Source organism: Agelaius tricolor, unplaced genomic scaffold (genome assembly GCF_023055355.1).
Source record: "Agelaius tricolor isolate 1412-34295 unplaced genomic scaffold, bAgeTri1.0.p SCAF_3, whole genome shotgun sequence".
Classification (NCBI taxonomy): Eukaryota; Metazoa; Chordata; class Aves; order Passeriformes; family Icteridae; genus Agelaius; species Agelaius tricolor.
In genome coordinates, this window is record NW_027269263.1 from 68,533,835 (window position 1) to 68,558,673 (window position 24,839).

The 24,839-nt window shown below is 43.0% G+C and overlaps 1 protein-coding gene across 1 annotated transcript in view; it reads left to right on the plus strand.

Annotated features, from left to right (window-relative positions):
* The window catches only part of EXOC4 (exocyst complex component 4), a 362,178-nt gene that overhangs the window by 39,014 nt on the left and 298,325 nt on the right, over positions 1–24,839 (plus strand). The window contains exons 4-7 of the mRNA XM_071424195.1: positions 6,513–6,697; positions 9,478–9,587; positions 18,938–19,181; positions 22,692–22,869. Coding sequence (XP_071280296.1) covers positions 6,513–6,697; positions 9,478–9,587; positions 18,938–19,181; positions 22,692–22,869 — 717 coding nt within the window. The remainder of the gene's footprint in view (positions 1–6,512; positions 6,698–9,477; positions 9,588–18,937; positions 19,182–22,691; positions 22,870–24,839) is intronic.

Here is a 24,839-nt window from a genome sequence, read left to right on the forward strand (position 1 = left end):
TCCAAAAGATATATCCAAAAGATACTGGAATTGAAAACCATTATATCCAAAAGATATTGGAATTAAAAACACAGCCTTGATAAAACTTGTCAAGGTTGGTATTAAAAGATATAAATGCAGTTCAAAGCAGGTTTAATCATGTGCTTGTTAAGTGTTGCCAGCAGTGGAGGCTTTGAGTGCTTCACAGGCTTTTGGGTTTTGGAATTCTGTGATTCCAACCATTCTGTGATTCCCTGCATTGTCCATCAAAAAAGTGGGAATTTTGCAGCCTTAAATTCAGGAGCTCCTTGCTTATTTTATTGCTAATAGACTTAGGAGTGATTTGGAGGTTCGAGGTGGGTAAAAATAGAGAACACAGACAAACCCTGCTGAAGTAAACATTTTCTCACTGCTCTCCAGGTACAACTCATGTCCAACAGCTTTATTCATTCCCCTCCCTTTTCTCAAGTTGTTTTTTCCATGGCTTTTGCTCCATCTGTCAGGCTCCTGTGCCAGGCAGTGGGTGGCACAGGGATGGGGTGGCACCTGGGAGTGTTTCTTGCTGCTGTTCTGCCTCTCACAGTGTTGGATTGAGCCTTTTCTGATTCAGAGATGGGGCAGCTGAGAGGTGTTTTAAAAACTTTTATTCCCTTTTGATTCTCATGTGAAGGGTGAGACAATGCAGATGTTATAATTCACCCCATCACAATCAGAAGCCAAATATTTTTTAATTCCAATACATTATAAGTGTTTCTTGGTCTATCATCTTGCTGTAAATGCTTTAAATGCCAATAATCTAAAATTACGCCTCATGGGTCCCACTCCAATGCATGTTTCATCGTTCTATTTCTCCAAAGTATCCAGTCTTATTTGCAAAGCCACCCTTTGGAACTTGTTTCCAGTTCCATTTCTCTCTCAGCAATGTCTGTCCCATTCCAGGGCATTTCTAACTCAGCATTTCTCATCTCAACGTTTGCATGCAGATGTGAGCTCTCTGTCAGGCTTTGAGAATTCTCTACAAATCCACTTCCCACATTTCCCCCTCTCTCTTCAACAGAAAAAACTCCTTTGATGGTTTTGTTTATTGTTTGTTGTGCACAGTGAAGTACATACAGCACTATCCCTAATATTGTCACTATAACAATCAATGTTATTATAATAACAACATTGGTTATTAATTAATAACTTTAATTATTAATAACTTATCATTTAAAATTAATAACTTATTATTTATATTTATATTTATATTATTATTTATATTTATAACTTATTTATATAACTATTTATATAATTAATAACTATTATATAATTAATATAAAATATTAATATAATATTTTATATTAATTATATATATTATATATTAAGTATATATAATTTATATAAAATATAATATAAAATATTAATAATAAGTTATTGATTATATAAATAGTTATATAAATAAGTTATAAATATAAAAATAAAATAAAAAATATAAAATATAACTATTTATATAATTAATAAATATATATTTATATATAAATAGTTATATTTATAACTATTTATATTTATAACTTATATTTAGTTGCCCCATCTGTGGGTCAGAAAATGGCTTAATCCAACATCACAGCACTTTGGTTCACAGGTTTGGGAAGGGACCTAAAGCCCATCCAGTGTCACCCCTGCCATGGACCTTCTGCCATCCCAGGCTGCTCCAAGCTCTGTCCAGCCTGGTTTTGGACACTTCCAGGGACCCAGGGGCTGCTCTGGGAATTCTGTTCCAGGGAAGAGAGGGAATTTGTGGCTCTTGTGTCTCTCTGCCCTCTGCCAGGTCCCCAGAGCTGCAGGGTGAGGACTTTGCTGTTCCACAGCAGTTTGCAGGCTCAGTCCTTATCTCCTGCAAATGAATTTCAGTGACCTGCTTGTTTAGATCTGCCTATACTTATTTCAGCTGGTTTTTAGTCATTTTCTTTTCCTGTACCTTGTGAAAGTGAGTCCCTTGTAAAGGCAGCAGATCAATTCTCCTTTTAAATGTCAGCATTGTTGTATTCACTAGCGAGGCAGCTGCAACCTTCTGGGTTGTTGCTTATTTATTTACTCTTTTATTCTGAGGGCTCAGCTTTTTCCCTTTTCTCAGATTGTGTTTATGTACAACTTTTTTTTTTATCTCAAATTATGACCCACCACATTGTTTCCTCTAAACCTTTCTCAGTTCTGTGTTCATGTTTTTATATCCATTGTCCAAATGCAGAACAGACTGGTTTCCCAGCCAGAAAGGATTTGGTTTTCTAGTAAAACAATTAATAATTGAGGGAGGAATTCTTCCCTGTGGAGAGGCCCTGGCACAGCTTGCCCAGGGAAGCTGTGGATTCCTGATCCCTGAAGTGTCCAAGGCCAGGTTAGATGAGGCTTGGAGCAACCTGGGACAGCAGAAAGTGTCCCTGCCCATGGGGACTGGGTGAACTTTAATGTCCCTTCCAACCCAAAGCATTCCATAATTCCATGATTTTACAATTCTGTCATTATTTTGGTTTTTTTCCTCCACCCTGAAAAAAAAAAATTGAGACTTTTCTCTTTATCTCTGCTGACTTCCAGGCCTGTGGGGGTTCAGCAGAACCCTTGAGGGAATAAACAGATTCCACTGTAAGCAGATTGGGAAACTTTGGCTGAAGTCAGGAAAGGAAGAATTTTGACAAATACCTTGTTAACACTTAGGTTCTCATTTGTTGTAAAATGCTGAATTAAACCCTTCCAAATTTCCTCTTACACTAAGCAAGTGTTTAGCTGTGTTTTCTTTTTAAGGCAATTAAGTCCTGCTCTAAACTGCCTGTGACCTTTAAACAAGCTGCCTAATGGTGCTGGTGCCATGGTTATTTTCTATCAACTTGCAATTTTTAGCTTCTACAAAGCACAGCTCTTTTTTCAGCCTTATTTCATCTCTGTTTCCTAAAGGGTCTTTGCTCATTGTAGGTACTAATAAGTAGAGAGAGATAAGGAGATTTGAGCATAAGGAATTACTATCAGATCATCTAAGCCAAATTCTCTGCTAATCCAGGCCAATATTTTAATTAGTGTTTGACTAAATTACCCTTATTGTGTGTTCATGAGCAGCTTTCAATGGGAGAGAGAGCTGAATTCAGGAATTAAAGGAGGTGCTGCTGGGCACTGCCCATTCTTTTGGTACAATTTACTCATTGTAAAGCAGTTTTTTTCCACAAGAATAACAACTTGTTTATTGTTGAGTCCTTTTCCAGCTGCTCTGTGTGGCTGTGGCTCCTCTCTGCACCCCAGCCCCTGCCAAAAGATTCATGTGGGGGAGCTCTTTTACCTGTCCTTATCTTTTGTGTCCAGCCAGTCTAACACAATGCTGGGATCCCCCTGCAGAAAAACAAACAAAAAAATAACTTTATTTCTATTTAACTGAGCTGTGTGTGTAGAAAGAAGAGCCAGGAGTGACCATCAGCTGCTTTTTCTGGAGCCTGGAACCACTTGTAGTCCTTCTGGACATCTCATTTCCAGGTTTTCTTGGGCTGCTTTTCCCTTATCAGTATCAACTGGAGTCTTGCAGGATAACTCTTCCTCTCTCTATCCAATCCCACATCTTTTAGTGCTTTTGGACTCAGCCAGCAGCTGCTGGGAGTGTTAAAAATCAGGGAAAGCTGATTGGCATCTCTTGCATAATCCAAATTTTGGTGTGTTAGGAGCTGAGTGGGGCCATAAAGTCAGAAAAGTTCCTTCTAGAGTTCCACTGTCGATCTGCCTTTAGTGTATATTTAATTTTGTGCATTTTTTTATTGATGGCTTTGCTTCCTTTTGGTCACTTCTGCAGTTCTGGGCTGGTTTATCCAGCACACAAAGGTTTTCATCTCAAATTTTTTATTGTGGAATATAATCTTGGGTGCTGCTTTGTTGCCAGGACCTAAATCATCTTTCTGTAAGCCAAACTGCAGAAAGGAAAAATATTTAGTTTGGGTTTTAGCATAATATTTCTATTGTCATCTAAACCAACCTTCCTTTGACTTCCATGAACATGAGTAAATGGTTGAATGTTCAATTTTATTTTTTTTAAGATGTCCTTTAGAGCTGTATTTTGACCTTAATATTTTTCATGAGCAATGAACTCTTTAGGAACTGACAAGACAAAACCAGAGCTGAGTGGGAAGTTTAAATTCCCATTCTTTGTGTGTCAGAGAAAACTCTTCCTGGATGTCTTGGGGTTTTTTTAATGTCACTTTTCACTTCTTTTCTGATTGCTTTTTCATCACTCATTTTCTCAGTATGACAAATGTTTAAAATGTGATAAATTGCTCCTGCTCCTTGCTCTGGTGGGATTTTTGGTCCACTCTCAGGGCAGTTGTAGCTTCCCTGAAGCAACTGGGGGGGATTCAGGTGCCTTTGGGATGGGGAAATTTGGGGATAAAAGCTCCACCTGCCAAAGGAAGAGGAGAGGAATGAACATTTCCACTTCTGCCTGAGTTTCCCACGTGCTGAGCTCCTCCACTTGGGTGAGCTCTGCCACCTCCTCTGGAGAGAAGGAAATTGGGTTTTTCCTTCATTTTTGGGGTGGTTTTATCATGTGTGATGGCCAAACTTCCCCAGCTATTGTCAGATGGATACTGGGAAGGCAGAGGATGGATACTGAGGAGATTAAAAAATTAATTTTAAAAGCCTGGCTGTCCCATGGATATCCCAATTTTGTCCTGGGCTTGGAGGCCAGCAAAGGAATACTCTGGTGATGGATGTTCCTTTAGTAGAGTGCCTTTGGAATGGGGAAATTTGGGGAATAATACCAAAGGAATAGCAGAGGAATGAACATTTCCACTTCTGCCTGAGTTTCCCACGTGCTGAGCTCCTCAACTTGGGTGAGCTCTGCCACCTCCTCTGGGGAGAAGGAAATTGGATTTTTCCATCATTTTTGGGGTGGTTTTATTGTGTGTGATGGCCAAACTTCCCCAACTGTTTCCAGATGGATACTGGGAAGGCAGAGGATGGACAGTATAGTGTGGCAAGTGAGGGGACTTAAAAATTAATATAAAAAGCCTGGCTGTCCTATGGATATTCCAAGTTTTTCTGGGCTTGGAGGCCAGCAAAGGAATACTCTGGTGATGGATGTTCTTTCAGCAGAGTTAATATTTACTGGTACTGAGGGAGCAGCCCTTGGCTGGGCTGGCTGCTCACTGCATCTTGGCTTTTAATTTTTAATGTTTGGCTGACAGGTTTGTTCTGAACCCAGATCCTGAAGTGCAAGCAAATGTCTTATTTCACTGACAGCATCCTCAGTTAGCAGGGAATGGTTTTTTAAATTTTATTTTAAACCTCTGCATGCCAAACATGCTCTTTCCAGTTTCTTACAACATCAGCACTGAGAGTTTGGAAGCTGCAGAGGGATGCCATCATTTATTTATCAGTAACTGGAAATCTCTGTTAAATAGAAAACCAACTGGGAGGGATGCACAGTGAGAGTGTTGCTTTTAGGCACTGATTTGTCATTCCTGGTGGGGTTTGTCTGTGTTTGGGTTTTGCCCACATTTGTTTTTAGGATAGAAAAGAAAATTAGGGAATTTCAGCGCCCATGGGATGTCAGCTGGTCATTATTTCAGATATTCAAATGGTGGAGGCACAGGACATAGCCCTCGTGCAGACTAAAGGATGAGGCCTCCTAAGCTTTTTCAGTCATGAGTTTAAACAAATTAAATTTAAGCCATTTTCTCCCCATTTGCAGAATTTGGAAGAATGGGTATTTTTGGTGTTTCTGTAATGGAAAGAATAGCAACCATCAAACAGCATTGTCACTATCTTCTTCTAACACTTTTCTACTTAATAATCCTCTTATTTGGGGATAAACTGTGCTTTGATTTTTATTTAAGAACTGTGTTTTCACTAACTTGTTTTATACGTATGCTTAATATTTGAAGGCTGCGCATTAAATCTGAATTATTTGGATGTCTGACCCTCCTATATAATTTATTTGGGAATATAAATAAAGAAATATTACTTCAAGATTTTCTGCTTTAGAAGGGTTTTAAGGCTAGAATAATCCTGGGGTTCAAACATTCCCTAATCCAAGAGGAAAATTATTGTATTTGCGGGGTTCTCAGACAAAGGGAGGAATGATGAATCTGACTCCATGTTCTTGAAGGCTAATTTATTATTTTATGATACTATATTATATTAAAGAATACTAAACTAAACTATACTAAGGAATACAGAAAGGATACTTACAGAAAGCTAAAAAGATAATAATGAAAACTCATGATTCTTTCCAGAGTCCTGACACAGCTTGGCACTGATTGGCCAAAGAGTGAAAACAATTCCCATGAAACCAATGAAACAATCACCTGTTGGATAAACAATCTCCAACCACATTCCAAAGCAGCAAAACACAGGAGAAGCAAATGAGATTAAATTGTTTTCCTTTTTCTCTGAGGCTTCTCAGCTTCCCAGGAGAAGACTCTTGGGCAAAGGGATTTTTCAGAAAATATGATTGTCACAGAAAATTGCAAAACTGAATGAATTGATGGCGAGAGTGTAAAAACTGTCCCCTGCTTTCCCCCCAGGTGTCAGCAGTGGATTCCCTGGAGGGTCCCCTCCTGCAGGTGGAGGGGCTGAGCGACCTGAGGCTGGAGCTGCACAGCAAGAAGATGAACCTGCACCTGGTGCTGATCGACGAGCTGCACCGGCACCTCTACATCCGCTCCACCAACCGCGTGGGGCAGCGCGGCAGGGACAGAGCCCGCCTCGGGTGGGACAGCTGCCCCTCCCCTGACACCCTGCACCCCACACTGCATCTCTGCCATGCTGTCTTGGTTTGGAAAGCCAGGTGTCTGCTAAGGAAGGCAGGAGCCTCCCCTGAAATGGAGAATGCAAACCCTCTCCCTCTGAATTGTTAAAGGGGCTCTCAGGCAAAGATACGGGAGCAGGAATAACAGTTCTTTACTAGGAAAATTAAAATATAAATAGTACAAAAAACCCACTGACAGAGGCAGAAATTACCTGACAGCCTGTGGGTCAGGGTATTGGTGGCAATCTGTCTTGGTTTGAACAGACAGGTGTCTGCTAAGGAAGGCAGGAGCCTCCCCAGAAATGTAGAATGCAAACCCCCTCCCTCTGCATTGTTATGAATTTGAAATGAAGGGGCTCTCAGGCAAAGATATGGGAGCAGGAGTAACAATTCTTTATTAGGAAAAAAAAACTAAAAGAAAATATAAAAACACAAATGTAATAGTACAAAACAACACTGCCAGAGTGAGAGCAGGAGCTGACACCCTGTGTGTCAGGGTGGTGGCACAGTCCCATCCCATGGTGGCTGCAGCCCTCCTCTATCAAATTTAGAGGGAACTCCCATCAAGGGGAGAGAATGATGAGGAGGACTCCATGGATATCAGAAGGCTAATTAATTACTTTATTATTCTATCTTATATTACATTACATCTAAACTGAATCTGCCAAGCACTCAACTCTGCACACACTGCACAGAATCTCATGACTGTCCTGACAGTCCTGACACACACACACATCTGATAGGCCAAGGAAACAAAACACCATCACTTTGGGTAAACCATCTCCATATTGCATTCTGCTTTGGCACAAACACAGGCACAGCAAATGAGACAAGAATTGTTTTTCCTTTCTCTGAGGTTCAGAGAATGTGAAACCCAAAAATATTCTTGGGAAGAATTGTGCCTTGCTTTTCTCTGGGAAGAGAAATGTGGCTCAGCCCTCCTGCAGTGCCAGCTGTGGCTCTGCTGGAGCAGGGATCCTGCACAAGGGGGGAGTTTTCCTCTGCAGCTCCAGGGCTGCTGGAGATGGGCCTGGGCTCCCTCTGGCAGTGCAGGGCAGCAGAAGCTGCTCCTCTGGCAATGCACTGGGCAAAGGCTGCTGTGCTGTGCCCAGGCTCAGATTGGATCCAGGTAGGAATGCTTGGCTCCTCCCCTGGGCAATGCAGCATCTCCCCATGGGATGCTGGGATTGGATCAGCCCTGCAGGGACACTCAGTGGCCATGGACAGCAGAGATCTCCTGCAGGGAGGATTGGCTGTGGGAGAGAGAAAGAAAAAACTGCCCCATGAACAGAGAGAACTGCCCCACCTCTGACAGATGGGCATAGAACACACACCCCCATTTCCAAATCAAGACACATGCAAATCCCTCAGCACTGTTGCTTTGGAGAGGAGAAAATTCAGATTTGTTGATGCACCTCCGAGCCTGTTCGCGTTCTTTCACTTTTCTTGGTTCTTCTCTTGGGGTTTTGCTGCTTCCCACAGCTCCTTTGTGCATTCTCTCCCTTCCCTGGTCTTATCCCTCTCCTACAAACGTCATGCTCATGAGGCTCAGGTCAGGGAAAAGCTGCTCATTTTGTAGGAAATATCCAAGTTTTTAAAGCCTCCCACCCAACCTTAAGGTGACGAGATGGAGGCCACAATACTTCAGTGTCTGAGCTGAAATGTGTTGGTTTTGATGTGTTCCAAGGTGTTTTAAAGGGGTTCAAACTTCTTACCTGGTTGGTGCCTGTGGTCAGTGGAAATTTATACAGTATAGGCCATTTTCCCCTGAATTTCCTAATTCTGAGTTGTTTCAGGGAAGGAAAAAAGTGGCTCAAAAAGAGAGAGACACTGGGTTGGGAGATAATTTTTGCACAGTAGGAGTGGTGGGGAGCAAAAGGGGAGCCAGCACTTAATAGAGATGCAGAGAAAAGATAAATCAGCATTTTATTGTGAGAATGAATAAAAATCTGCTTGCCAAAAATGCAAGGCAAGGTAGCCAGTTGCATTAAATGAATTTATGAAAGAAAGAATTGGTTGAAATGGAAATTTCTAGGAAGGAGGGTTGCTAGCAAGTCATCAGTCTCTTCCTTACTCATCTTAATTAAAAACAGCCACAGACTGGTGGGCTGCTAATTAACTGCACTTCTGTGGGGCTGCTACAGGCACCTTTCTCTTACTCTGGATTCTCTTTTTTTTTCACTTCCCCTGATGCACATTGTGGATATTTGATAACAGCAGCTCTTGCAACAAGGGTGGCTGGTTGCTTTGGGTGGTTCTTCTGCAGGATTCCAATCCTAACCCTTGCTTTTTCACATTTCCATGAGCATTTGGACCTCTAAGCAAACATCCTGAGCTCCATTGTAGGAGCCTTCCACATTTCTTTCTCCTAAAAATGATTTCTTGCTTGTGTCCCCCTGCCACTTCCAGCAGCTGGGGCAGTGGGACACATGTTGGTCAATTAATACAGTGTGAATTTTTAAAATGTTTTAATTTTTGAGTAAGGAGGTTCATTTGGGAAGTGATGTACATGGGTGGGCTCAAAACATGAGTGTGAAGGGCAGGAAAAAAGGGTGGAGGTTTCTGGAGGGAATAAAGAAGTTTGGAGGATTAGAAGTTAACAGAAGGCCTGGAAATGGGAACATCTGTTAGGCTTAATCTGTTTCTTAGGCTTAACATGTTAGGAATAAGTGGATATTTGTTGGGAACAAATATTGTAAATAATAATAATCTCTTTGCTTTAATTCTTCCCCCTCCTGCAGGTCCCTTGTGAAAGACTCCTCTCCTGTGCCTCTGATGGATGTCACCAATTTATCCACACCTCGGAAATTCCTCGAGACTTCCCAGTTCAGTACTCCTGGAGGCTCCAGCAGTGAGTATTTAAGCCATATATATTCATTTGTAGATCTCCAGCTGATTTTGCTGGAGCAGGAGGAGACAAATCATCCCCTCATGGCTCAGGGGAGACAAAAACCTTTGAGGTGATTTTGCAGTGTCACAAAACGGGTGGGTGCTGTGTCCATTGCCAGAACCTGGCTTTTTTTTCTCATGAAACATCATCTTTTCCCTCTCCAGCTTCTTAAATGCACTCAGTTTCCTGTGCCTGTTCTCCCCTTGATCGTGTTCTTGATCTCTTGAGCAGCAGAGATTTGCACTGAGTTCATTCTGTGTGGTTTCCTCAGCATTATTTACTGCAGGCAGCCAGGTTTGTGTAGATATTACTGAAGTTTTTTTATTGTGTGGGAGCCAAAAGGTCAAATCTGTTCCTTGTGGGAGCTTTGTAACTTTGACTAAAGGTCTGGCTGTACACAGGAATAATCTGGGGCTGATCTTTTATTCCTGTTACTGAAACAAACAGCAAGGAAAACTCTTTTCACTGGGGGCTTTTGTCTGAGGTTTTGGAAGGGCTGCAGAGAGGGGAAATTAATCTTTGTATTGTTTCAGGAGATTCATAAGTGGGGTTGTCCTTGATGAATAATACAGAAATGACCTCCAGTCTCTTCCCCCTTTCAAACCTGCCTATTTCAGTATTCCTCAAATGCAGAGAATATTTCCTTCTCTTTTCAGCCTTATTAATTCTTTTGTCCTTTTGTTTCTAGTTTTGTCACACTTGCCTCCCAGATTGTTCTGTCTGATTATTCTTATCTTCTACTCCTGGAGGGCTTTTGTTCTTCAGCTCTGCTCCTGCCAGGCTGGTTCTTGGAGCCTGGGGCTGTTTTTCTGTGTCCTGGAGGTTTGTGAGGAGTCACAAACTTCCAGAGCTGGAAACTGCAGCCTGCTCACTCAAAATCTGGAAGAGAAAATGAAAATTGAAAATATGAAAACTCTGAGGGAAAAACTCAAGAATTCCTGTTCTGCTCCAGGATCAGTGGGAAGTTTAGTTCAGTTTTCTTGCAAAAGATCACAGGATTTTGAGGAGCTGTTCACAAAAACCTGAATGCCAGCCTCACTGGAAATAGAATAGTTTGGGTTGGAAGGGATCTAAAAGACCATCTAGTTCCAACCCCTCTAAATGTTAAAATACTCATTTTTCAGTGATATTTATAGTGTCTGCTACTTTCTCCCCCTAAAATATTGCTCTTCTGTAGAGTAATAAATCCCAAAAGGTCTGAAGTTCTGGGGCTGATGGGGATCTCCCACCTCACAGCTGGGGAGCAGAGCAGGAGATGCCCCTCCTGATCTTGGTTTTTAGCAGATCTCTTCTTGCACTTCTCACCTAGTGCACCAGAAAATCTCTTCCTTGGCTCCTCCTTGTGCTCTGCATCACTCACTGAAGTGCTGGGCGAGTGTCCCTCAGCCTGGCAAAGATGTGGATTTTAACAGAAAACATTTGATCTGCATAAAATATGCATATGCTTCTGCTTCAAGTGCACAATGTACTTATGTAGATTTTTTTTTCCCCTGTAATTTTATTTAAAAGTAGCCTTTTCCAGGACTGCACAACTAGCAGAGAATTTCAAACTTATGCCTATGCATAACAAAAGCTGTTTCTGCCTGTAGTCACTTAAGTTCTTTGGCTTTTTATTGATGAAACAAAGTGTCTGTGCATATTAATGGGTGTCATTCTAAAGCTCTGACTCATTCATCCCATCCCAGCCAAGATGCCAAAATTTGGAGTCCTTCCTGCTCTCCCTTCCCAGAGGAGATGTTACCTTGTGCTGTAGAATCTTTATAAGGAAATTAAAGCTGTTCCTGCTGCACGTAAAACAAACAAATCCTTTGGAAATGCTCACCTGAGGATTGGAGATGTGGCAGCTCACCAGTAACACTTTCCCTTCATGCCAGTTCAGAGAAATGAATTTATATTTCTCTGCTTGAACTTTCTGTACTCTGAAGGGTATTTAGAAAGGTTCTTGCTTTGCCAGGCTCTTCCTGGAACTCTAAAAGGTGCTCACAAACCCAAGAGTGCCTTTTCCTGGGAAATCTGGGACAATAATTCTTAGAAATCCAGCAGAAGATAAGCTGGCAGGGACAATAAATAATGCTGTGGGTGGGATATGTAGATTTTATGTTGAATTGCTAATTTATTTGCTGATTAAATGTTATTTATTTATTTATATTTATTTATAATGGTTTTTGGAGCAAAAAGAGTTTATATGGGCAGGCAATGTGGTGGTTCTAAGGCCAGGTCTAAAAACTGCTCCTGGTTCTTTTTCTTCAAGAGCCAGAGACTTGTCCACATGTGGAGACCTCCAAAGCTGCTCCTGCAGAATCCCTGCAGGAGCCAGAGTTTGGAATATCCAGTTTTCAAGGTGAATCTAAAAAATGCCTTTGTGCCAGTTCATTGTCACAGGTGCCTCTACTCCAAACGTGCTCAATAAATCTTCAGAAGATCTCTTCTCTTCTTATGGCCTGGGTAAATTGCCTTTATCATTTTTTTTTTCTTAGAATTGAATGATCTGGGGATGTGTTTGAGGAAGGAAAGGGAAAATCAAGGAGATTTTTAGATCCATGTGGTGAAAGCCAGGAAAGTAACACATAATTGCTCGTTCTGTGTAATTTCATGAGTTGTTCCTCTGTGTGGTCCCAACATTAAATAACTGGGACAGTCCACTTACTTTTTTATTTGGAGACTTAATTTTGATGCTTGTATAGATTAGGAGGATTTTAAAGTGAGTTTTCTGCTGGGTTTGGTAGTGATGCAGAGCAGAAAATTCCCAAAATCTTCCAAGGACCCATTTCTGCAGGAACTGCCCATTTGTAGCTCCATGAACATGTCAGAACAAGGATTCAGCACCAGGAATTAGCAGGTGATGTTCCTTCAAATCTGCAATTATGCCTTTGGGCCACCAGGAACTCATGTGCTTTTCTCTGGAAGGATTGAAGGTACAAAGGATATCACCAGAAGGACATAAATCATGGAAAATAGTACATTACATTTTACAAGACTCCCATAAAAGCTCGTGGATAATGAAACCTTCATAATGAGGAGCAGCAAATTTTGGCTGTTCACTGGAATGAAAAACAAGACCCAAGAGCCTTTTTTTCAGCTGCTTTGCTTAAATGAGTTCCCAAAGTTGGCTTTTTAGGGATCAGAACGGAGCTGTTAAAGAGCTCCTTGCAGCAGGGTGGTTCCTTGGGAAATGGCAGCACTGAGCAAATGAATCCCAGGTGGAACAGAGGTTTTGGTAGGGCATCATCAGAGCAGGGATCAGGAAACTCCCCCCTCTGTAACTCTGGGCATGGTTCAGCTTTTAGGGTTTAAGCCACAGCTCAGCTTTTGCCTGCTTGAACACAGAGTTGAGCATTTTCAGATGAGAAATGGTTTGGTGATGAAAAATTTGTGAGAGTGGCTGCAATTTTATTAGAGAATGTGGCAAAATCATCATTCCTTCAAGCTGCTGTCTTAAAAGGCTTTTGATGAGATGCATTTAAATGTTCTGCTTCACAAGAGGTTTGCAGGCTTTGTTAGGACAAGAGGATCAGCCCAGTCAGAGTGGGTTCAGGAAAGGCAAGGATTCTTCTCCTGGGAAGCTGAGGAGCCTCAGAGAAAAAGGAAAACAAGAATTATCTCATTTGCTTCTCCTGTGTTTTGCTCATCTGGAATGTGCTTGGAGATTGTTTATCCACAGGTGATTGGTCCTGCTTGGCCAGCCTGATCTTCTGTGCACAAAGTGACCCCTTGGAGGATGAGGGAAGGGCTGGGGATGTGGCAGGTCTACCCAGACTTTGGTCAAGCCTTTGTTTCCCAGAGCATTCTCCTGGAAAAGTTGTTTAACCTTCATCAGTGACCTGGGTGAAGGGATCCAGGGCACTCCCAGCAGTGACACTGGGTTGGGTGGGAGTTGATCTGCTGGAGTGTTTTGGTTTGAAAAGCCAGGTGTCTGCTAAGGGAGGCAGGAGCCTTCCTTGAAATGGAAAATGTAAAATGCAAACCCCCTCCCTCTGAATTATTGTAATTTTTGAAATTAAGGGGCTCTCAGGCAAAGATATGGGAATAGGAATAACAGTTCTTTATTAGGAAAATTAAAAATACAAATGCAACAGTACAAATAAGAAACCAATCCACTGTCAGAGTGAGAGCAGGCCCTGTCCCCTGTGTGTCAGGGGGTGGCACAGCCCCATCCCATGGCGGCTCAGCCCTCCTGCAGTGCCAGCTGTGGCTCTGCTGGAGCAGGGATCCTGCACAAGGGGGGAGTTTTCCTCTGCAGCTCCAGGGCTGCTGGAGATGGGCCTGGGCTCCCTCTGGCAATGCAGGGCAGCAGAAGCTGCTCCTCTGGCAATGCACTGGGCAAAGGCTGCTGTGCTGTGCCCAGGCTCAGATTGGATCCAGGTAGGAATGCTTGGCTCCTCCCCTGGGCAATGCAGCATCTCCCCATGGGATGCTGGGATTGGATCAGCCCTGCAGGGACACTCAGTGGCCATGGACAGCAGAGATCTCCTGCAGGGAGGATTGGCTGTGAGAGAGATCAAGAAAAAACTGCCCCATGAGCAGAGAGAACTGCCCCAGCTCTGACAGATAATAATAGAATAAACAACCCCAGCCACATCTTACAACCCAGGCCATGGAGGCTTGGAAAACTCTGCAGAGTCCTTGGGTGGATCCCATCTGCCCCAGGCACCTGTGAGTGTCCAGGTGGTGTGGGCTGCCCATTTCCCTTGGGTTCTGGGGCTTCATTCTGCTCCCCACCCCTGCCTTCCCCTGGCTGCCCTGAGAACAGGGTTTTGCTGTGGAAGACTGGACAGAGAAAGCATTTGGTGCCTCAGCCTCTTCCTTTTGTCACTATTTCCACCACATCCAGCAAAGGATGGAGATTCTCCTTGGCCCACCTTTACTTGCTGATGTATTTATAGAAATATTTTTATTGTCCTTTGCAGCAATAACCAGGTTAAATTCAAGCTGGGCTTTGGCCCTTCTCATTTTCTCCCTTCACAACCTCACAACATCTTTCTATTCCTCTTGAGCTACCTTCTGCTTTTTCCAAAGGCCAGGAACTCTCCTTTTTCCCTGAATTCCAATCAAAGCTCTCTGTCCAACCAGGCTGGTCTTTTTCCTGCCTTGGCTCACTGGCACTGGCTCCTCCTGTGCCTTTAGGATTTCCTTCTTGGAGAATGTCCAGCCTTCCTGGACTCCTCTGCCCTTTAGGAGAGGCTCCCAAGGGAGTCTCAGCCAGGCTCCTGGGCAGGACCAATCTGCCTTCTGACACTCCAAGGTGGCAGATCTGCTCTCCCCCCCACTTCCTTCCAAGAATCAAAGCTAGGAATAACTTCTCCATCCCAAAGAATAATAAAGTTATTCATATTCCCAGTTCAGGGGTAAATACAGACACAGTTCTCCCTTCTGAGAGCTGATCTCCAGGGACAGCTTTCCTCACCCATGGACTCCTCTGCCCACAAGGAACAGCATGTGGGGCTGCAGTTTTCCAGGTGAACTCTCTAATAAATGCCTGGGTGCTTTGATGCCTTCCTGGAAGAGGAAGTGTGGCATTCACATTCTCTGAAAAATCCCTTCACCCAGGATTTTTCTCCTGGGAAGCTGAGAAGGCTCAGAGAAAAGGAAAACAATTCTTATCTCATTTGCTTCTCCTGTGTTGTGCTCACATGTGGAATGTGTTTGGAGATTGTTTACCCACAGGTGATTGTTTCATTGGATTCTGCTGTGAGTTGTTTTCACTCTTTGGCCAATCACAGCCAGGCTGTGTCAGGACTCTGGAGAGAGTCACAAGTTTTCATTATTATCTTTTTAGCCTTCTGTAAGTATTCTTTCTGTATTCTTTAGTATAGTATTCTTAATATAATATAGTATCATAAAATAATAAATGAGCCTTCTGAGAACATGGAGTCAGATTCATCATTCCTGCCTTCATCAGGACATTTTCCAGCAAATACAATAAGGAAGGGGACAGGAGGATCTTGTTCCTGGGCCAAAGCTTTGTGATCAAACAGCTTCTTAATGACATTAAATGGCAGGAGAGGATGTTTGAAGTGTGAAAGACATGAGAAAAGGACAGCACAGTTACCCAGGGTTGGGATCTTGTCAGATCTCACAGATGGATGGGCCCCCAAAGCTGCCCAGGGCTCCTGTTTAATGGGACAGTGTGCAGGGAACACACTGAAAACAGTGTTTGCAGTGTTCCCACTGTTTTATCAAACCCCCAGATCTGACAGAGCCTCCAGAGCCATGTGCAGCTCCCAGATATCGAATTGCTCACTTTGCTCTTGTTTGTGAGAGATGTAAATCAATGTCCTGACTATTTGAGGATGCTGGAAATTGGTTTGCTCTTTGGAAAATGGAAGAGTTTGTCTCAGTGTGCTGGCAGAGTTCTCAGCAAGATTGCTGCTTTTACTCCTCCTAAATGCTGTCCTCACATTTGGCTACAGCTCCATTTCCTCCCTCTTGGGTGTTCATTGTGTGATATTAAGAATAATTTACAAGCTGCTTACAGAGAGGGTGCAGCCTCATGACAGGACCCGTCCTCTGAGAGGCTGGGAAATATCTGCATTGAACTCAGAGGAACAAGATACTTAGGGGTTTAAAAAAAAATAAAGTCTAACCCTTTCCTCCTGTAGCATTTCCAGTGTTTTTTCACAGCTCTGGTTCCAAAGAGCTCATTTTCTGTGTCTGTGCCTGAGTTCTGCTGTGGGTTTTGGAGAATAACAAATTACAATAACAGAGTGGGCAGAGACCAGGCCTGCAGCCACGAAGTCCTTGGCAGCTCTGTGAGGTGAAAGGTCTGAGATGGAGCAGAGCTTTGAGCAGGAACAGTTCTGCATCCAGTTGTTAAATTCCAATTGGTGTTTGAAATGTCTTTATTTTATCTTTGCTTTTTTTGATGTTTGGTTTTTTTTTTATTATTAATTACTGCATTCTGGGTGTTTCTAGTTGCTTGTCCTGCAACTTGTTCACATTTAATTGAAAGAAGAGTGTGTGAGAGAGAAACAAGCACTGTTTGATCTTCCTGGTGTTCATTGTCTGAGGATCCTGGAATAGTTTGGAGTTGGAAGGGTCTTTTTAAAGGTCATCCAGTCCAACCCTCCTGCCATGGCAGGGACACCTTCCCAGGCTGCTCCAGCCCCAGTGTCCAGCCTGGCCTTGGGCATTGCAGGGATGCAGGGGCAGCCCCAGCTGCTCTGGCAATCCCAGCCCAGCCAGGAATTCCTCATTGCCAAGATCCCATCCCTGGCTGCCCTCTGGCACTGGGAGCCATTCCCTGGGTGCTGTCCCTGCAGGCCTTGGCCCCAGTCCCTCTGCAGCTCTCCTGGAGCCCCTTCAGGCCTGCAATGTGCTGGAAGCTCTCCCTGGAGCCTTCCCTTCTCCAGGGGAACATTCCCAGCTCTCCCAGCCTGGCTCCAGAGCAGGATCCATCCTCTCCTCACTCTGCCCTGCTGCTCTGGGTTCACATGTGAGACCATGTGAGCCATGAGCTTGGTTTGAGCCAGAGGTGCAGAGTTTAGGATCACACTGCAGGAAAAAAGCAGCCTCTTGATTGATTGATTCTGAGGTTGGTGAAAACTGGCACCTATTTATTTGGATGATTTATAAATTGGCACCAGGCTTGGGCCATCGTTTTCTTGATCTTGCTTTACCTTAGCCCTGGTGCTGCCCCTCTGGTCAGAGCTCAGCTTCAGGCAGCCATTCCTCACTCCTGCCACCTTCCTTCCACCCTTCTGCTGCTTCTTTTGACATTTCTTCAGCTTCCTGGAAAAGTTTCAAAGTAAAAAAAAATCTGGTGAGGAGTTGAAACCATGGGAGTCATCTGTCACCCAGCAGCCTTTTCAGAGCTCAGCCCCAGTCAGATAAAACAGCTTTTGGGTTTTAATTTTGATCCAAGGATCTGGAGTGGTGGATGGCACAGAGTGGCTGTAGATCTTCCAAGATGCTTTTAATTCAGTTTGCCTTGAAGACACTTACTTCACAGAAGTGTTTAAATATATTTATTAAATGTTTCACCCAGTCTTTAACAGAGCCATGCTTTTGTTGTTGCTGGGTGTTATCTGTAAATTAAGAAATGTTGCTTAATGAACCTACTTAAAACAAGCAGAGTCTCTCTTGCTTCCCCATCCCCTGTCTCTTAGCAACAGGATTTCTCCCTGTGCAATCCCTGTTACTTCAGGACCATATCTGCAATATCCTCTCTAATTCTTCTCACTTTACCCTTCCAGAAGCCTTGCTGGAAGATTTGAGGAACTTCATCAACCCCTTGACAGACGTAATAAAGCAGAAAAAGATAAAATCAAACAATCAGTCACTTGGGCAGTGTAAACTTTGCTGAATTCATCAGCAGTCTCTTAAGCTTGATAGTGTTTGTAATGAAAATTCCTCTGCTGTGAAGAAAAGAGCAAGGAAAACCAGCTGGGGAGGAAACTGAGGGGGTTGTAGCTCCTTGAAACACATTCAGGGGATTTGTAGGGTTGTTGTACCTTCTCATTTATGAATATCTATGATTGCACCAGACTTCCTCTATTTCCTAACACAGAATTTACACCATGAATTGTTCCTATGTCACTGTGATATTTTCTGAAAAATCCCTTTGCCAGGATTTCTTCTCCTGGGAAGCTGGGAAGCTTCAGCTTCTCCATGTTTTGCTCCTCTGGAATGTGATTTGGAGAACTGTTTACCCAACATGGGAATTGGTTTTATTTAATGGCCAATCACAGTCCAGCTGTGTCCAGCTCTCTGAGTCTGTCACGAGTTTTTGCTATTCATTCTTTTCTAGCCTTCTGATGTCTCCTTTCTCTTTCTTTAATATAGTTTTAGCATATCATTTTCATAGAATATAATTTCATATAATATAATATAATTCCATAGAATATAATTCCATAGAATATAATTCCATATAATTCCATATAATATAATTCCATATAATTCCATATAATATAATTCCATATAATTCCATACAATATAATTGCATATAATATAATGTAATATAATATAATATAATATAATATAATATAATATAATATAAATCAGCCTCTGAGAACTTGGAGTCAATTCTCATCTCTCACCTCATCCTGGGGACCATCACAATAACAGCACAACAATTGATGACAACATTCCTAAATCAATCCAATGTGCAGGCTGTTGTGTTTATGTCCAGGGAAGCCCCCAAGCAAACAGAAACATCACTGCTTCCCCCAAAATTCAAGTGTTTCTGGTTTCCTTGTTCATCCTTGGTTCCTCCACGTGCTGGGGGTTCTGTGGAGCCAGAGGAGCTCCCGTGCTGCTTCTTCAGGGTGCTGATGTTGGGTTCTTGCTAAAATTAAAATGAAAATCTCTTCCAGTGCGAGACTCGAGCCTGCTGGAAATCAAAGAGGACACAGAGCTGGATCCAGAGGAGAACAGTGCTGTCTTCATGGGAATCCTCATCAAGGGGCTGGCCAAGCTGAAGAAGATCCCAGAAACAGTGAAAGCCATCCAGGACCGCTTGGAACAGGAGCTCAAGCAGATTGTGAAGCGCTCCACCACTCAGGTGGCTGACAATGGCTACCAGAGAGGGGAGAACGTTTCCCAGGAAAATCAGCCTAGGTAAGGAGATTTCAACTCCCAGCCCTTGATTGCTGCAAAGGAAAAAAAAAAAAAAAAAAAAAAAAAAAAAGTCTTAATTGCTAATATGGCTTGAAATGAGAAAATTCAGCTCGGTGATTTCGAGTGTAGCAGAGTCCAATTAAGCTGATGCAGGTGCAAAGCTTTGAAATCATGTATGGAACTAATTCCATCACAAATGTATGGCCAAGTCTCTAATTGTTTTACATTAATAGCAAGGTGTGGGAGCCAGCTGGGCGCTGTGTTTGTGCTGCTCCTCAGAATTCACTGGAAGTGGCCTTTGGAACTAAAGGATTCTAGCAGGAATCTCTTCCAACTGAAATATTCATCTCCACATTGTCGTGATCATTGTCCAAAGGGAATCAATGGCAGAAAAGTAAAGTGTGTATCTTCATTATGTGCAATATTTGTAGTGGAAAATCACTCCCAAGGAAAACATCAGCTTGATAAAAACTCCTTTTTTAATTCCTCTCATTAGCACTGCTGGGGAAACAAGTTTGCTTTGAAGACTTTGTAGAGTTACAGTGCTGATAACTCAGCGAAAATGAGATTTTTTTAGATGGGTCAGAAGGCAGAATTTTAGTTTCTGATGCCACAAGTGGAACATATTCTTGATACTTGTTTTATGAACCAGTCTGGAGAGGTTGTGTGGCTCCTGGTTGTCTGTTGGAATTGATAAATTGGATCAGGTCATATATCAATGCCATTAACCTGCCCAGAGGGTTGAGTGAGGCACACAAAGGTTTAATGGGTTTTGGCATCTGTTGCAGAGTGTGAGCATTTAAGATGCTCATGGAAAGTGTCCTGAATTCTTGTGCAGTACAGACATAATTAGAACTGGTTCTAAACCTAAATCACACCTGAAATTTACAGCAAGCAGGTGAATTCATTTATATTGAAAAGAATAAATTACAGGATGGAAGGGTGTCCCCACCCCTTAAATTAGCTTCACTTTTAAATCAAAGCTCAGAGACTTTCCTACTCTCATGGGAAAAATAAATCAGAACAACAAGGCCCTGCTGCTTCAACAGAGCTCTGTAAAACCCCACATTTGAGCTCAGTGCAGTGCCCAGAACTGCTGAACTGTTCATTAGGCTGTCAGATGATCCCTAAAGTCCCTTCCAACCCAAACCATTCAGTGACCAAGGATGAGGCTGAGGATCTGCTTGGGGAAATTGTGGTGTAATTCCCTTTGAGACCCCATGCAGCAATGATTTAGAGCCCCTCTGGTTGTACAAGACAGAAATGATTTGTAGAACCTGGCCAGAAAAGCTGCAGATCTGATAACAGCCACTGCTGGTCTCATTCTTGTTACTTCTTAAATTTAATTCTCTTTCCCTTCCTTCCTTAATAAGCTTTTCCAGGTAGCTTTGTGCTGCCATCTTTTACATTTGTGTATAAAAATATTGTTAATTGCTCCCAGATTTTTAAACTCCAGATTTTTCTGGTTTGTGATGACTCTTTGAGTGCTCACTCAGATCCTCAGGGATGGATGGGATCTTGGGAATGCGGAATTCCTGGCTGGGCTGGAATTGCCAGAGCAGCTGGGGCTGCCCCTGCATCCCTGCAGTGTCCAAGGCCAGGCTGGACACTGGGGCTGGAGCAGCCTGGGACAGTGCTCAGGGATGATCCTGAGGGTGTCCCCAATCCCATTCCCTGTTCCTGGGAGCACTGGGGGTGCTGCAGAAGGAGTGGCAGCAGCTCCTGCCCTGCCCTGGGGCTCGCAGCTCCTGCTGGGCAGACTCACAGAGCATGTGGTGGCTCCAAAGCTGCTGCAGGAAATGAGATGGAGCCTGTCTGTCAGAGCTACAAGTGCCTAACATATGGATTTGGGAAGTGTTATCTCCACGTTTTGGTGGGGTTATGTGGGGACTTGAGTTGCTCATTAAACGTCAGGGAGCTCCAGCAGGATTTTGCTGCTCTCCACCAGGAAAAAATGTGATGGTGCTGTATTGTATTTGCAGGGTGCTCTGTGGCAGGGAGGAATGATGAATTTGACTCCATGATTTTAGAAGGTTAATTTATTATTTTATTATATGGTATGATATGATATTATGTTAGATTATATTATATATGATATATAATATGATATGATATGATATGACATGATATTATACAGAAAGGATACTTACAGAAGGCTTAAAAGATAATAATGAAAACTTGTGACTCTTTCCAGAGTACCAACACAGCTTGTCCCTGATTGGCCAATAAGTCAAAATAATTCACATGAAACCAATGAAACAATCACCTGTGGGTAAACAATCTCCAAACACATTCCAAAGCAGTAAAACACAGAAGAAGCAAATGAGGTAATTATTGTTTTCCTTTTTCTCTGAGCCTTCTCAGCTTCCCAGGAGAAAAATCCTGGGTGAAGGGATTTTTCCAGAGAATGTGAATGCCACAGTGCTGCCTCATCACAAACTGTTCAGGACTTTGCAAAGGTGCTTTAATTATGATAATTGGGCAGTAGGGAACTATAGGAGCAGGTACAGTGCAGTGCATTTAGATGATGTTATAGCTCTAAGAAATAGGAGTAAAACAATACCAGCTATATAGGAGTACAATAGGAGTAAAATCAAAGTGATGAGGGTTGAATATTTTAGCTTTCTGATATTTCCTGTAATTTGAAACCTGCCATATTAATTTAATAACTCAAAAAGAATTCCTTTTATCCTGGTTGTGTGGGTAAGTCAGTTTTTATTGCCCTGCGAGTCATACTTTTTTCTGGGGGAAGAGCAGGTTGTTTCTCTTCCTCTTCCTGCCTGGGCTCTCACAAGGGCTCTAATATTGTGTTAGTCCAGTTTAATTACTGTGGAATTACTAATGGGTTTTGTCTTCCCTGTAGCCCTAAACAGGACACTTTTCAAGTGAGCAATGCTGATATAGGGAAGGGAGTGAGGAGAAAAATCCTCAAGAATGTTCAGATACCAAACCTGAGCTGAAGTGAGTCCCTGTCACATTCACATTTTCTGAAAAATCCCTTTGCCAGGATTTTTCCGCTGGGAAGCTGAGAAGCCTCAGAGGAAAAGGAAAACAATATTATCTCATTTGCTTCTCCTGTGTTTTGCTGCTTTGGAATGTGGTTGGAGATTGTTTACCCACAGGTGATTGTTTCATTGGTTTCATGTGAATTGTTTTAATTAATGACCAACCATGGTCAGGCTGTGTCAGGACTCTGGAAGGAGTCACGAGTTTTCATTATTATCTTTTAGCCTTCTGTCTGTATCCTTTCTGTATTCTTTAGTATAGCATAGTTTAATATTCTTTAAGATATTATAATATCATAAAATAATAAATGAGCCTTCTGAGAACATGGAGTCAGATTCATCATTCCTTCCTGCCACGGAGGCACCCCAAAAATACAATACCACAGAGAGGTGACCTCAGCATGTCACAAAACAGGACATGAACCCACAGTGCCCTGTCCCCCTGCCCTGCTGTGAGCCTGTGGAACGTTCCAGAAGCTGAGCAGAGTGTTTCTGTGCTTGCCAGGTTGCTGCTGGAGCTGCTGGAGCTGCTCTTTGACAAGTTCAACGCGGTGGCCGCCGCGCACGCCGTGGTGCTGGGCCACCTGCAGCAGACTGTGGCCTCCCCCTGCAGCCAGCACGATGGGGACATCAAGCTCTACGACATGGTGGACGTGTGGGTGAAGATCCAGGATGTCCTGCAGGTAAGGCTCGGGTTTCTGTGGTTCAGATGACCCCGAGGTATTAAAAATCTTTTTTCCCAGCCCTGTGACCGAAGAAGAAGTCGAGATTCCTCAGTTCTGCTTTTCAGGGTTGTTTATTTTCTCTTATCTATGACATTCTTTCTCTGACCTGCTGAGATCTGTCCAGCAGGTTGGGTTGTGGCACAGTCCCTGCCCTTGGGGTGGTGTGTCTTGGTTTGGAAAGCCAGGTGTCTGCCAAGGAAGGCAGGAGCCTCTCTCCTGAGATGGAGAATGTAAACCCTCCCCACCACTCCAAATTCCTTTACATTTTAAATTAGGGGCTCTCAGGAAAAAAATATGGGAGCAGGGAATGACAGTTCTTTAATAGGGAAGAAAATAAAAGGATAAAATAAACAATGCGGTAAACCAAAACAGCACTGACAGAGTCAGAACACAGCCTGACACCCTGTGGGTCAGGGTGTTGGCAGCAGTCCCATTGGAATTGTGGCTCAGCCCTCCTGCAGTGTCAGGGCTGGTTCTGCTGGAGCAGGGATCCTGTAGAAGGGTGCAGTCTCTTCCTCTGAAGATCCAGTGGAAGGAGAGGCAGCTGCTGCTCCTCTGGGGAATCCAGTGGAGAAGCTGTGCTGGTGTTCCAGAATCTCCAGATTATATCCAGGTAGGAATGCTTGGCTCCTCCCTCTGGGCTCACATCTCCCAATGGGATGCTGTAGTTCTTATCAGTCAGGCAGTGACATTCAGTAGCTGTTATCAGCAGATGTCTCCCCAGAGGGAGGAGTGATTGTGGAAGAGATAAAGCAAACTGCCTAGATGACAAAAGACAGCTGCCATCCAGATGGTAATAGAATACATCTTGCCTTGCAACCTGGAACATGGTGTTGGCTTTTTATACTAAGAACTGCATGTACTTTATTTACAATAATTTCCTAATATCTATCACCTATGTTAGACAGTCTGGCTCTACTCTAAACCAATCCAAAAGTGTCACCATCCCAGCAGAAGATGGAGGACAAGAAGAAGGAGAAGGACAGGGCATGCCCAGATTCCTCCATTTTGCCTCTTGAACCCCCATTCTAAAACCCCAAAATTCTACATTTTCACCCTGTGACAAATTCACTATCATTCTACTCAAACTCTTGTGGCTTGTACATCTTCACACAAAGTTGGGAATTGTTTCCATGGGCTAAAATCAAAGGCACAAAAGGTGTTTTTGACTCTGTGCCAAGGTCTCTGAGCCCCCTGCCAGGGTCTCGAGTCCTCCAGGGCAGCCAGAGCAATGTCCTGGGTCCTGACAGGTAAGAATCCCTCAGGTGGGCACATTTTCACCTTGCAGCCATAACAAATACAAAATAATACCAAAAAAAACCCCATAAAATACAAAAAAAAAAAACAAAACCCCTTCAGAACCATGCCAGAGAATACCTGTAGTGCTCAACACTCAGCAGTGCTGGGATTTATCTTTGGGTTTTTTTGGTAAGTGGCCACATTTACAACAGATTGTAAAACTCCAAAGAGCTTAAATATCAGCAAAAGAAAAAAAAATCCCGTGGATTCATCCTTATGGTGTTTGGAAAGGTTGATTCCTTTTTGCCTAGCAAGTGATTTATCAGCAGCTTTCAAAGTGACATTTTTGTTCTGTGTTACCATGTCATGCCTGTCTCATAAAGTGTCACAGCTCTAATGGCTTGTCTTCTGCTGTCATTATGGCTGGCTTTAGGCAGCTCAGACACTTGCTGCCGGCGTGTTTGCAGCAAATTCTTATTTGATTCTTCCTCTTAACTGCAAGAGACCAAAGCTGTGCCTTGCTTAGGCTTCATTCAGGTGCTGTGCCTCTCACCCAGGGATCTGAGGCTCTCTCAAGCAGCAGAGCTCTCATCTGTCACATCTCTGTTCTCTCATTCTTGCTGTGTTGTATGTTTTGTGTAACACTAAACACATGTTTAGGTTTCTTTTTGAATTTATTTATTTATTTG